The sequence below is a fragment of the Piliocolobus tephrosceles genome, chromosome 1 (genome assembly GCF_002776525.5).
Source record: "Piliocolobus tephrosceles isolate RC106 chromosome 1, ASM277652v3, whole genome shotgun sequence".
NCBI lineage: Eukaryota > Metazoa > Chordata > Mammalia > Primates > Cercopithecidae > Piliocolobus > Piliocolobus tephrosceles.
This window is the reverse complement of record NC_045434.1, coordinates 82,006,619-82,021,747: the sequence shown is the minus strand read 5'-3', so window position 1 is coordinate 82,021,747 and position 15,129 is coordinate 82,006,619. Positions and strand designations below refer to the sequence as shown.

Genomic DNA, 15,129 nt, shown 5'->3' with positions numbered 1-15,129 from the left:
TCATAGGGCCAGGTGCCCCTCTGAGACAAAGCTTCCAGAAGAAGGATCAGATAGCAACATTTGCTGTTCTGCATTATTTGCTGTTCTGCAGCCTCCACTGGTTATATCTAGGCAAAGAGGGTCTGCAATGGACCTCCAGCAAATTCCAACAGACCTACAGCTGAGGGTCCTGACTGTTAGAAGGAAAACTAACAAACAGAAAGGACATCCACACCAAAACCCCATCTGTAAGTCACCATCATCAAAGACCAAAGGTAGATAAAACCACAAAGATGGGGAGAAACCAGAGCAGAAAAGCTGAAAATTCTAAAAATGAGAGTGCCTCTTCTCTTTCAAAGGAATGCAGCTCCTTGCCAGCAACCAAACAAAGCTGGACAGAGAATGACTTTGATGAGTTGATAGAAGAAGGCTTCAGAAGACTGGTAATAACAAACTTCTCTGAGCTAAAGGAGGATGTTTGAAACCATCGCAAAGAAGCTAAAAACCTTGAAAAAAGATTAGACAAATGGCTAACTAGAATAAACAGTGTAGAGAAGTCCTTAAATGACCTGATGGAGCTGAAAACCATGGCACAATAACTATGTGATGCATGCACAAGCTTCAGTAGCCAATTTGATCAAGTGGAAGAAAGGGTATCAGTGACTGAAGATCAAATGAATGAAATGAAGCGAGAAGTTTAAACAGTAAAAATAAATGAACAAAGCCTCCAAGAAATATGGGACTATGTGAAAAGACCAAATCTACATCTGATTGGTGCACCTGAAAGTGACAGGCAGAATGGAACCAAGTCGGAAAACACTCTTTGGGATATTATCCAGGAGAACTTCCCCAACCTAGTGAGGCAGGCCAACATTCAAATTCTGAAAATACAGAGAACGTCACAAAGATACTCCACGAGAAGAGCAACTCCAAGACACATAATTGTCAGATTCACCAAAGTTGAAATGAAGGAAAAATTATAAAGGGCAGCCAGAGAGAAAGGTCGGGTTATGCACAAAGGGAAGTCCATCAGACAAACAGTGGACCTCTTGGCAGAAACTCTACAAGCCAGAAGAGAGTGGGGGCCAATATTCAACATTCTTAAGGAAAAGAATTTTCAATCCAGAATTTCAAATCCAGCCAAACTAAGCTTCCTAAGTGAAGGAGAAATAAAATCCTTTACAGACAAGCATACACTGAGAGATTTGGTTGCCATCAGGCCTGCCTTACAAGAGCTTCTGAAAGAAGCACTAAACATGGAAAGGAACAAGTGGTACCAGCCACTGCAAAACATGCCAAATTGTAAAGACCATCAATGCTAGGAAGAAACTATATCAACTAAGTAGCAAAATAACCAGCTAAATTCTTAATGACATGATCAAATTCACACATAACAATACTAACCTTAAATGAAAATGGGTTAAATGCTCCAATTAAAAGACATGACTGGCAAATTGGATAAAGAGTCAAGACCCATCAGTGTGCTGTATTCAGGAGACCCATCTCACATGCAGAGACACACAGAGGCTCAAAATAGAGGGATGGAGGAAGATCTACCAAGCAAATGGAAAACAAAAAAAGGCAGGGGTTGCAATCCTAGTCTCTGATGAAACAGACTTAAACAAACAAAGATCAAAAGAGACAGGACATTACATAATGATAAAGGGATCAATTCAACCAGAAGAGCTAACTATCCTAAATATATATGCACCCATTACAGGAGAGCCCAGATTCATAAAGCAAGTCCTTAGAGACCTACAAAGAGACTTAGACTCCCACACAATAATAATGGGAGACTTTAACACCCCACTGTCAACATTAGACAGATCACTGAGACAGAGAGTGAACAACGATATCCAGGAATTGAACTCAGCTCTGCACCAAGCAGACCTAATCAACATCTACAGAACTCTCCACCCCAAATCAACAGAATATACATTCTTCTCAGATCATCGCACTTATTCCAAAATTGACCACATAGTCGGAAGTAAAGCACTCCTCAGCAAATATAAAAGAACAGAAATTATAACAAAGTCTCTTCCAGACCACAGTGCAATCAAATTAGAACTCAGGATTAAGAAACTCACTAAAACTGCTCAACTACATGGCAACTGAGCAATCTGCTCCTGAATGACTACTGGGTACATAACAAAATGAAGGCAGAAATAAAGACATTCTTTGAAACCAGAAAGACACAGCATACCAGAATCTCTGGAACACATTTAAAGCAGTGTGTAGAGGGAAATTTATAGCACTAAGTGTCCACAAGAGAAAGCAGGAAAGATCTAAAATTGACACTCTAACATCACAATTAAAAGAACTAGAGAAGCAAGAGCAAACACATTCAAAAGCTAGCAGAAGGCAAGAAATAACTAAGATCAGAGCAGAACTGAAGGAGATAAAGGCACAAAGAACTCTTCAAAAAATGAATCCAGAAGCTGGTTTATTGAAAACATCAACAAAATTGATAGACTGCTAGCAAGACTTATAAAGAAGAAAAGAGAGGACAACCAAATAGATGCAATAAAAATGATAAAGGTGATATCACCACCAATCCCGTAGAAATACAAACTACCATCAGAGAATACTATAAACACCCCTATACAAATGAACTAGAAAATGTAGAAGAAATGGATAAATTCCTGGACACATACACTCTCCCATGACTAAACCAGGAAGAAGTTGAATCCCTGAATAGACCAATAACAGGTTCTGAAATTCAGGCAGTAATTAATAGCCTATCAACCAAAAAATGTCTGGGACCAGATGGATTCACAGCCAAATTCTACCAGAGATATACAGAGGAAGTGGTACCATTCCTTCTGAAACTATTCCAATCAATAGAAAATGAGGGAGTTCTCCCTAATTCATTCTATGAGGCCAACATCATCCTGATACCAAAGCCTGGCAGAGACACAACAAAAAAAGAGAATTTTAGACCAATATCCCTGATGAACATCGATGCAAAAATCCTCAATAAAATACGGCAAACCAAATCCAGCAGCACATCAAAAAACTTATCCACTATGATCAGGTTGGTTTCATCCCTGGGATGCAAGGTTCATTCAACATACGCAAATCAATAAATGTAATCTATCATATAAACAGAACCAAAGACAAAAGCAACATGATTATCTCAATAGATGCAGAAAAGGCCTTTGACAAAATTCAACAGCCCTTCATGCTAAAAACTCACAATAAACTAGGTATTGATGGGACATAATTCAAAATAGTAAGAGCTATTTATGACAAACTCAGTCAATATCATACTGAATGGGCAAAAACTGGAAGCATTCCCTATGAAAACTGTCACAAGACAGGAATGCCCTCTCTCACCACTCCTATTCAACATAGTGTTGGAAGTTCTGGCTAGGGCAATCAGGCAAGAGAAAGAAATAAAGGGTACTCAATTAGGAAAAGAGGAAGTCAAACTGTCCTTGTCTGCAGATGACATGACTGTATGTTTAGAAAACCCCATTATCTCAGTCCAACATCTCCTGAAGCTGATAAGCAACTTCAGCAATGTCTCAGGATACAAAATCAGTGTGCAAAAATCACAAGCATTCCTATACACCAATAACAGACAAACAGAGAGCCAAATCATGAATGAACTCCTATTCACAATTGCTTCAAAGAGAATAAAATACCTAGGAATCCAACTTACAAGGGATATGAAGGACCTCTTCGAGGAGAACTACAAACCACTGCTCAATGAAATAAAAGAGAACACAAACAAATGGAAGAACATTCCATGCTCATGGATAGGAAGAATCAATATTGTGAAAATGGCCATACTACTCAAGGTAATTTATAGATTTAATGCCATCCTCATCAAGCTACCAGTGACTTTCTTCACAGAATTGGAAAAAATTACTTTAAGATTCATATGAAACCAAAAAAGAGCCCGCATTGTGAAGACAATCCTAAGCCAAAAGAACAAAGCTGGGGGCATCAGGCAACCTGACTTCAACTACACTACAAGGCTACAGTAACCCAAAGAGCATGGTACTGGTACCAAAACAGAGATATGGGCAAATGGAACAGAATAGAGCCTGGAAATAATACCACACATCTACAACCATCTGATCTTTGAGAAACCTGCCAAAAATAAGAAATAGGGAAAGGATTCACTATTTAATAAATGGTGCTGGGAAAATTGGCTAGCCATATGTAGGAAGCTGAAACTGGATCCCTTCCTTACATCTTATACAAAAACTAATTCAAGATGCACTAAAGACTTAAATGTTAGACCTAAAACCATAAAAACCCTAGAAGAAAACCTAGGCAATACCATTCAGGACATAGGCATGGGCAAGGACTTCGTGACTAAAACACCTAAAGCAATGGCAACAGAAGCCAAAATTGATGAATGGGATCTAATTAAACTAAAGAGCGTCTGCACAGCAAAAGAAACTACCATCAGAGTGAACAGGCAACCTACAGAATGGGAGAAAATTTTTGCAATCTACCCATCTGACAAACGTGTAATATCCAGAATCTACAAATAACTTAAACAAATTTACAAGAAAAAAATCAAACAACCCCATCAAAAAGTGGGCAAAGGATATGAACAGACACTCCTCAAAAGAAGACATATATGCAGCCAACAGACACATGAAAAAATGCTTATCATCACTCACCATCAGAGAAATGCAAATCAAACCCACAATGAGATACTATCTCAAACCGGTTAGAAGGATGATCATTAAAAAGTCAGGAAACAACAGTTGCTGGAGAGGATGTGTAGAAATAGGAATGCGTTTACACTGTTGGTGGGACTTTAAACTAGTTCAACCATTGTGGAAGACAGTATGGTGATTCCTCAAGGATCTATAGCTAGAAATATCATTTGACCCAGCCATCCCATTACTGGGCATATACCCAAAGGATTATAAATCATGCTGCTATAAAGACACATGCACACATATGTTTATTGGGGCAGTATTCACAATAGCAAAGATTTGGAACCAACCCAAATGTCCATCAATTACAGACTTGATTAAGAAAATGTGGCACATATACACCATGGAATACTATGCAACCATAAAAAAGGATGAGTTCATGTTCTTTGTAGGGACACGGATGAAGTTGGAAACCATCATTCTGAGCAAACTATTGCAAGGATGGTAAACTAAACACCACACGTTCTCACTTATAGGTGGGAATTGAACAATGAGAACACTTGGACACAGGAAGGGGAACATCACACACTGGGGCCTGTCATGGGGTCGGGGGGAGGGAGGAGTGATAGCATTAGGAGATATACCTAATGTAAATGACGAGTTAATGGGTGCAGCACACCAACACGGCACAGGTATACATATGTAACAAACCTGCACATCGTGTACATGTACCCTGGAACTTAAAGTATAATAAAAATAAATAAATAAATAAATTCTGGGTTGAAAATTCTTTTCTTTAAGAAGGTTGAATATTGGCCCCCACTCTCTTCTGGCTTGTAGGGTTTCTGCAGAGAGATCCACTGTTAGTCTGATGGGCTTCCCTTTGTGGATAACCCAACCTTTCTCTCTGGTTGCCCTTAATATTTTTTTCTTCATTTCAACCTTGGTGAATCTGATAATTATGTGTCTTGGGGTTTCTCTTCTCGATGAGTATCTTTTTATTTTCTCTGTATTTCCTGAATTTGAATTTTGGCCTATGTTGCTAGGTTGGGGAAGTTCTCCTGGATAATATCTTGAAGACTGTCTTCTAACTTGGTTGCATTCTCCCCACCACTTTCAGGTACACCAATCTAACCTAGGTTTGGTCTTTTCACATAGTTCCATATTTCTTGGAGGCTTTGTTTTTTCTTTTTCATTCTTTTTTCTCTAATCTTAATGCATTATTTCATCAAATTGTTCTTTAATCTCTGATATCCTTTCTTCCGCTTGATCGATTCAGTTATTGATACTTGTGTACGCTTCATGAAGTTCTCTTGCTGTGTTTTTTAGCCCGTGAGGTCATTTATGTCCTCTAAACTGGTTAGTCTACTTATCAATTCCTCTAACCATTTTTCAAGGTTCTTAGCTTACTTTCATTGGGTTGGAACATGCTCCTTTAGCTCAGAGGAGTTTGTTATTACCCACCTTCTGAAGCCTACTTCTGTCAGTTCATCAAACTCATTCTCCTTCCAATTTTGTTGCCTTCCTGGCAAGGAATTGTAATCCTTTGGAGGAGAAGAGGCATTCTTGTTTTTGGAATTTTCAGCCTTGGTGTGCTGGTTTTTCCTCATCTTCATGGACTTATCTACCTTTGGTCTTTGATGCTGGTGACTTTCAGATGAGGTTTCTGTGTGGACTTCCTTTCTGTTGATGTTGAGGCTCTTCCTTTCTGTTAGTTTTCCATCTAACAGTCAGGACTCTTGGCTGCAGGTCTGCTAGAGTTTGCTGGAGGTCCACTCCAGACACTGTTTGCCAGGGTATCAGTAGCAGAGGTTGTAGAACAGCAAAGATTGCTGCCTGCTGTTTCCTCTGTAAGCTTTCTCCCAGAGGGGCACCCACCAGATGCCAGCCAGGGTTCTCCTCTATAAGGTGTTTGTTGGCCCCTGCTGGGAAGTTTATCCCAGTCAGGAGGCTTCGGGGTCAGGCACTCACTTGAGGAGGCAGTCTGTCCTTTAGCAGAGCTCGAGCATTGTGCTGGAAGATCTACTGCTCTCTTCTGAGCCAGCAGGAAGGAATGTTTAAGTCTGCTGAAGCAGCAGCCACCCCTTCCCCCAGGTGCTCTGTCCCAGGCAGATGGAAGTTTTATCTATAAGCCCCTCACTTGGGGTGCTGCCTTTCTTTCAGAAATGTGCTGCCCAGAGAGAAGAAATCTTGAGAGGCAGTCTGGCTACAGCGGCTTTGGGGTGCTGTGGTGGGCTCTGCCTAGTTTGAACTTCACAGTTCCTTTGTTTACACAGCAAGGGGAAAACCACCTATTCAAGCCTCTGTAACGGTGGATGCCCCTTCCCATACCACGCTCGAGAGTCCCAGGTCAACTTCAGACTGATGTGCTGGCAGCGAGAATTTCAAGTCAGTGAATCTTAGCTTGCTGGGCTCCCTGGGGGTGGGATCTGCTGAACTAGATTCACGTGGCTTTCTGGTTTCAGTCTCCTTTCCAGGGGAGTGAACGATTCTGTCTTACTGGCCTTCCAGGCCAGTAAGTACCCTACTGGGGTATGAAGAAAAACTGCAGCTAGCTCGGTGTCTCCTGTAACAGCCACCCAGTTTTGTGCTTGAAACCCAAGGCCCTTGTGGTGTAGGCACCCAAGGGAATCTCCTGGTCTGCAGGTTGCAAAGACCATGGGAAAAGTGTAGTATCTGGGCCAGAATGCATTGTTTCTCATGGCACTGTCCCTCACAACTTCCCTTGGCTAGGGGATGGAGTTCCCTGACCCCTTGTACTTCCCTTGTGAGGTGATGCCCCACCCTGCTTCTGCTCACCCTTTGTGGGTTGCACTCACTGTCTAACCAGTCCCAATGAGATGAGCTGGGTACCTCAGTTGGAAATGCAGAAACCACCCACCTTCTGCGCTGATCTCGCTGGGACCTGCAGACTGGCACTTTTCATGCTGAAATCATATGTTAGCTAAACATAAAACACTTTAAAAACACTATTTCATTTCTTCTTGAACCATATTGATATTAACAAATCTTGTGTTCATCTCCTCTTGTTATTGTCCTTCTCACTCTGAAATTTCTGAAAATTTTTCTTTAATCTTAGGTATTATTCATAAATTGATATTGAACTTAGATATTCACAATAAATTGTTTCTTTGCTGAGAAATGCCACGCCTGAGGCTCAGGTGCACAGACCCTGCCTTAAAATGAGGCTATAACATGAGAATCTGTAAATCTCCCCTGTTCCCACCACGAGCCTTGAACCAAGTAACAAACAGCAATCTATTGCCAGGAAAGGTACAGGAGCATGGAAAATTTAAAGTCTGTGTTGCACTGAAGGTAACTATAGTAACACTAAAAGCCAAAGCTAGGTCAATATTGACTCAACCCACCATGCCACTACCTGAACAATGTGGCAGAAGAAAAAGTATGTCCATTTCCAGGTATAACTACTGTATACCTCAGTCTCTAATTTCTTTTATACACAATATCTGATATTCAATTAAAAATTATGAGACATAAAAATAAGCAAGATTAAGAAAAGTCACATTGCCAAGAGAAAAAGCAGTCAAGGGAACAGACCTAGAGATGGCCCAGATGTTGAAATTATCAGACAGGAATTATTTTTAAAAAACTATGATTAAAATGTAAAAGATCTAATGTTGAAGGAAGAAATCATTCATGGATAGAGAGGGAATTCCAGCAGAGAGATGAAAACTATAGAAAAGGTCAAGGGAAATGCTGGAAATAAAATCCACAATATCAAATATGAGAATTGTTTCAGTGGGCTTACAGCAGACTCCATGCAGCAGAGCAAGGAATCAGTAAATTGGAAGACAAGTCAATAGAAATCAACCAAACACAAACACAAAGAGAAAAAGAAAACAAACGAAAAAGAACATAACATCCAAGAGGTGTAGGTAAATGTATCTGTATAACATTTCTAGGTGTGGGATTTTACATTTTGTCATGTTTAATGCTCCAGGATCCTATTCAATCTTAGGTCTCACATTTTCTCTAATTCTCTGAACTCCTAGGCAATTATTCCCTGAAACATTTCTTCCCCTCTGTTTATTTTACTGTATCTTTCTGGAGGTTCTGTTATATGAATAATAGAATAACCTTTCAACTTTTATTAATCTTTCAACTATATACACATATTTCTGTATTATAGAAACATATTTGTTGTATATTTAAAATACATAATATTTAACCTCTTTAGCTCTTCCTGATGCATTCTGAGAATTCCTTGGCTGTTGTTACAGCCCTCACTAATCTGCTTTAGAGCTAACCAATCCAGCATTCAACCCATTTATTATGTTATTTTAACTAATACATATCCTCCAGTTGTTTTTTTTAACTGATTCTTTTTGCTTTGTTTCCAGTACTGCAACTTTCCTGGGTTGTACGTCTGATGAATTTAGAAGTGTGAATCTGGGGAGGGAGTGGTCACTCTTCAAAGCAGGTCACTTGTGTGTTAACAATCTGTGTCTACTCTGGCACTGTTCTTTTTCTAAGTGTGGTCTCTCTTTTTTAATCATCTTGGCTTTAAGATTTGAAGAGGGGTGGCAGTAGGAAAAAATATGTTTTTACCTACTCCCTAAACCTAGATAGGCTTCCCTGACAATGGGACATTTTGTTGCTGCCCCTGGCTGTGCTGTGGTATGCTAACTGGCAAACAATGGACAATAGCCCATTCAGAGTTGAGTTGATGGGGAAAGTACACACCTAAATATTTTCTTCCACTTTATCTCCTATTCATGTCATCCAGGGTTGTTCAGGATTGCTGCTTCCTCTTGTTGGGATCTAACCATACTACGTTACCTCAGGGATTTATAACGATTTCTATATTGGTTTGATGAATCAAAAATTGGTTTGAGAGAGAGAATTGGGAGCCTGTGCTACTCTGCCATCTTACCAAAAACTGCATAAAACCAGCATTTAGATTTAGGGATTCTGACTTCAAAGACAATACCAATACCTTATCTATAATACTATATGATTTTCTGAATCTGTTTATCCCTCCTTACATATGTTTTACTACTTTTCATGATTATGCCTTTGTGTGATTACAACTTACACCTGGAATTCTGAACAGGTTTTTTTCACTATTTCTAACTCTAAAAATCTTTAAACTCCAGTGAAAACATTCTCCTTTAATAGAGACCCTCTAGTAGTTCTTTACAATCATTTTTCCTGTGATCCTTCAACACTTGTATGATACTAATTTACTTTTGATATGTTCCTCCATAAATGGTTTTTAGTTTGTTCCATGTGCATATCTGCTGTTGGTCCAAATAGACCAAAAATGCTTGCTCTTTGAGAAATTTTCTAAAATCTAATATAAGGTGATAAACTGGCATTGACTAGTTAAGATGTATCATTGACATGACTTAGAAAAACTCACTTTGTTCAAATCCTCCATTTTTACCCATGAAGTCAAAGAAAGCATCAAGAATTCTGCAGAGGGTGATGATGATTGTTATGTCCTCCATAGGATATGGCTGAAATTTCTGACGATTCTTTATAAATTGTAGTCCATCTGTGACACTATTTTTAATCAAGAATTCAAGACAATCCACTCCTGATTGACTTATAATTTTAGAAGTTTTCAGAAGCCATGACTTAACATAAGGCTCCCATCCCAGATCAACAGGATCCTAATAATAAAAAGCAAAATATAATCTTATGTAAATAAATAAAAATATGGTACATCCTCTGGAATGATTTGTGATTTCTAACTATGGTCTTACAAGAAAACAAGCAATTGGGGGATTATGTATAGGAAGGTGTATTGAGGCTCTGTGTATGTGGTGAGGGGAACTGGTTACCCAGAAGTCAGCCCTATACTTAGATTTATTTATAACATTCAGTTAAGTAGATTAGAGCATAGGGCTAATTATAGCTAATAACTTCATGTATAGAGAATAGAGAATATAGCTAATAACTTCATGTTATATTTTGTACTTCCTTCCCACTGTCTTCATAATGTGTTTTCCAAGTTCTTAGAGTCAGAGTGGGTATGAAAAGGCCTCAGGAACATCTTCCTCTATTGAAAAAATAATTCATATCAGCAGCCTAATTTGTCTATTTGTTTACTCACAGTTGTGGAAAATACTGACTCTCCAATTACTAAGAGTAGTATTAGAACAGTAATAATTAAATTCACATTCAATTCTGGATTATGAGGCTTTGGGAGACACAAAGATTTGGAACTATTGGGTTCATGCTGCTGGATACAAAGGTAAAAATAAAATAAACATAAAATGCTGTAAATAATAAATAGTTACTATCATAAACAACATTTTTGCTTTGTTAAAACATTTGTTTTTGAAAGCTTACCATATAGACCATGGCACATCGGCTGACAGTAGCAGGACTGGCTTGAGAGAGACTGTCCACTTCAAAAATCACTCTTATTTTATTAGTTAAAGCTATTCTCTCACTGTTTGCTAGGCATAATGTTCTAGTATCATCTAGCACAGAGTTCAGATTTTCTACCCAAAAGGTGTCCACTGGGCCATCTAAGATAATCCACTGCCAATCAAAATCTGGAGAGAAAAATATTTTTAATGTAACTGAGAATAATGTCAGTCTTCTTTCGTTACAATATTGCAAATTTTCTATTTTACTTAGAAAATATTAGATAATTAACCCTTACAATTTGCTTAGGAGAAACAGCTATAATTTTACCTTCTGCATAATAATTTGTAAGTTTGCCCTCCTCCCACCCCAGAATATTTTTTAGATATGTTGCCCCTGGGGAATAGCAAAGGGAACTAGATGTTCTTTGAAGAAAGAATCAGAGTTTAAAGTATACCACAGTTGGAACCCATTTACTCCTCTTTCCACAGGGTGTTAGTCCATTTGGGCTGCTGTAACAAAAAGCCTTAGACTGGATAGCTTACAAACTATAGACACTTATTTCTCACAGTTCTGGAGATTTGGAAGTCCAAGATCACGACACTAGCAGATTCCTTGTCTGGGGGGGCTATCTTAATGGTTCACAGAAGGGCACATTCTTTGTCCTCACATGGTGGAAGGGGTGAGGAATTTCTCTTGAGCTCCTTTTTCAGGGCACTAATGCCTTAATGAGGGCTCTACCCTCATGACCTAATCAACTGCCCAAGGCCCCCTGCCTTCTAATACCATCACCTTGGGAGTTAGAATTTCAACACATGGATTTTGGAGGGACACAAACCTTTAGACCATAGCACACATGCTATACTCACCACTGTGCTCCACAGTTTTAGAAAATCCATTGGTCAGGACAGGGGAGGTATGAATAGGTTGCTATGCAGACAGAAAACAGATAACCACCAAAAATATATTAAAATATCCCAGAAGAATCCAAGAGCAGAGCTAGGGTCCATATAGCCACTACTACTAAGAAGGGCTCTAATACCTGCCTTAGGAACTGCTTTAAGTCCCATGAAGGAAACTAATGGTGCCTAATCACTGTACTCTCCCAAAAATAACACACAAAAATTCAGTAAAATAGAAGCAGAAGCAGAAATCTCTTTTAAAGTCTGGATTATATATATATATATACTAATGGTGGATGTGTTGATAAGAAGTTCAACCTGGGTGGGGAAAGCAATGGTCAGTGCTCCTCCAGTAGACTAACAAGGTCATATACATATTTTGTCCCACTGGCACATAGTAAAGTGTCTGGCATATTACAGGTGTGTACTTCATTTTAGATAAATCTACTTGGGTTGTATGCTTCGGCCTGGAAATGTACAAATTATTTGGAGTCCCATTTCAGAGGCAATACCAGTGGCAAATTGTAGATTGCCGCTGCTGCTTATCACATCATTATTTATTTCTACCTTTAATAGCCACTTGGTTCTTTTGTAAACTGAAGGACTATTGAAGCCACAGTGCTTATATAATGTAATTACACACACACACATGCACACATACACACACAGTGATATAATATGTGGTAATACTACACAAATTTTAAATAAACATACGAAGAAACAAATGGTACAGGAACAAAATATTACCAGTCAAAAACATGTTTAAACATATAAATATAGCTCATATTGGTTCAGAGTTTGTCTTCTATATCAGTTAACCATCTTTCTTGAATTTAGTAACACTTACTGTGATTTTCTGGAATTTTAACAACTTTCTCTATCTCCTCAAAAATATTATCATCAGTATCTGTCATATCAGAGGCATCAAGTTTGAAAACCTAAAATGTGTAATCAATAATGTTTAAAATTTTATTTAATAACACTTTTCAACCACAATGGATTTATATGTCAATATGCTTTCTTGAGTGATAAAAATATAAAAGGCAGGGAGTTCTACAACTGTAAAGACCAACATATAACCAGCATAGCCTAATGTAACTGACTTGTGACTATAGCTTATTTATTTTGGAAAACTATTTTACTTTGGTTTCTTTTTTCCCCCTGCAAAGACAGTACATGCTTATTGTAGGATGTCAAATAAAACAGAAAAACACAAAGAAGAAAGCAAAAGTTCTTTGAATTTCCATTACCCACAGACAATCACTATATATATTTTGACGTATTTTTTTCTAGACTTTCCGTCATATCAGTTCTTAAGTTTTAGAATATGTAGAATTACCTGCAGTTTGTTAAATTACAGATTGTAACACCTCATCCTTGGAGATTCTAATTGAATAGGTTTGGGATGAAGCCCAGAATTTTTCACTTTTAATGAACATTAAATCATCTCGAGTTATTCTAATACACGTTATTTTTACACCAACCTTTCATACATTCTGATGTATGTATATTAACATATTAACTCCTTATTATGTTGAGATGGAGAGGTTTAATTATTCATCTCTCTAAAAGAGCTGAGTAATATATCATCAGCTTATTGGCACTGGTTTCCTTAACCATCAATAGTAATCGGAGAGCAAACCAAACAATAGAGCTATGCTGGGGGCACAGTGTAGGTTCTAAAGAGAAACAAAGGTGCTCGTGTTTCAACCCGGTCCTAGGAATACAGCAAATAGTTATCAGTTCCTACTAATTTCCAGCCTCATCACAAAGTAAGCAAGTCCTAGGCTATTTCCAATTATTATTCCTATTACAAAAGTAATTATTATGCTTGGATATACATCATTATGCTCTAGTGCATTTCTTTCTCTAAATAGATTGTTTTGACTTGCAGAGATCATGGCAGATGGAGGCAGTACTAGATTGCAGCTCCTGCTTGGATGGACAAAGAAGTATGTGGAGGCTCACATCATGAACTTTTGCTCCAGAATGACTGCAAGAATAAATCAGGAAAGCCGAGAGAACCCACAGACCCTCAAAAGAAAGTGGATTGCTCCTGCAGGACTGGGGAGACAGCCGAAATACTGAGAGTGCCCAAACTGGAAGTGGCAAAGGGGGATTGTCCGCCCCCAAACACACACCCTCACTAGGGAACCTGAAGGTCTAGATCATGAAAAAAGATCTGCATGAGTTGTGTGACTTTACCTGGAACTTAGTCAACTTAGAGAGCTGAGTGAAATACAGGGGTAGAGGAAGCAGCAGGAAAAACCCTGTGGGCTCACTGGGGTCCCTAGCAAGCAATTTCTGCCTTGCCTCACAGGGGTCCTTGTGGGGGGCTGACAGAGGCATTGGGAAAAGGCCACAGGGAGAAAAACATCTCTAGCTGAACTCTGTAACAATTTGAACTGATCAAGAAGTCTCCTGGTCAGAACTCAGGGAAGGGCGTGAATCCAGTGTGCAGACTCCATAGGCGGAGGAAGCACGAAAACCCTACTTGCTTTTGCAGCTGGGAGATGGGCAGCCGGGACAAGTTCTCAGTCCTGCTCACCCACTGCCTGGAAACAGACCCGGTGCTACTGGGGGGACACAGTGGGAGTGAGACTAGCCCTTTGGGTGGTGTGGGAGCTGGGTGAGGCCTGTGATTGCTGGCTCTCCCCCACTTCCCTGACAACCTGCATGACACAGTAGAGGCAGCCACAATCCTCCTAGGAACATAACTCCATTGACCTGGGAACCATACCCCTATCCCCCACAGAAGCCACAGCAAGAACTGCCCAAGGAGAGTCTGAGCTCAGACACGCCTAGTCTTGTCCCCACCTAATGGTCCTTCCCTACCCACCCTGGTAGCTGAAGACGAAGGGTATATACTCTTGGGAGTTCTAGGGCTTGCCCACTGCCTGTTCCTCCCCATACTACCACAGTTGATGCTTTCTTGAAAGTGCCACCTCCTAGGCCAGGCACTGTGGCTCACACCTATAATCCCAGCACTTTGGGAGGCCAAGGCAGGTGGATCACCTGAGGCCAGGAGTTTGAGACCAGCCTGGCCAACATGGTGAAACCCCACCTCTACTAAAAGTACAAAAATTAGCCAAGCGTCATGGCAGGCACCTGTAATCCCAGCTACTTGGGAGGCCGAGGCAGGAGAATCACTTGAACCTGGGAGGCAGAGGTTGCAGTGAGCCAAGATTGCACCATTGCACTCCAGCCTGGGGGACAAGAGCAAGACTTAGTCTCAAAAACGAAAGAAAGAAAGAAAGAAAGAAAGAAAGAAAGAAAGAAAGAAAGAA

The 15,129-nt window shown here is 39.6% G+C and overlaps 1 protein-coding gene across 1 annotated transcript in view; it reads right to left on the bottom strand.

Annotated features, from left to right (window-relative positions):
• The window catches only part of DNAH14 (dynein axonemal heavy chain 14), a 628,991-nt gene that overhangs the window by 298,304 nt on the left and 315,558 nt on the right, over window positions 1–15,129 (bottom strand). Inside the window, exons 38-40 of the mRNA XM_031935270.1 lie at window positions 12,690–12,780; window positions 10,920–11,128; window positions 9,985–10,237 (exon numbers count right to left, since the gene is read on the bottom strand). Of these exons, the coding sequence (XP_031791130.1) occupies window positions 9,985–10,237; window positions 10,920–11,128; window positions 12,690–12,780 (553 nt within the window). The remainder of the gene's footprint in view (window positions 1–9,984; window positions 10,238–10,919; window positions 11,129–12,689; window positions 12,781–15,129) is intronic.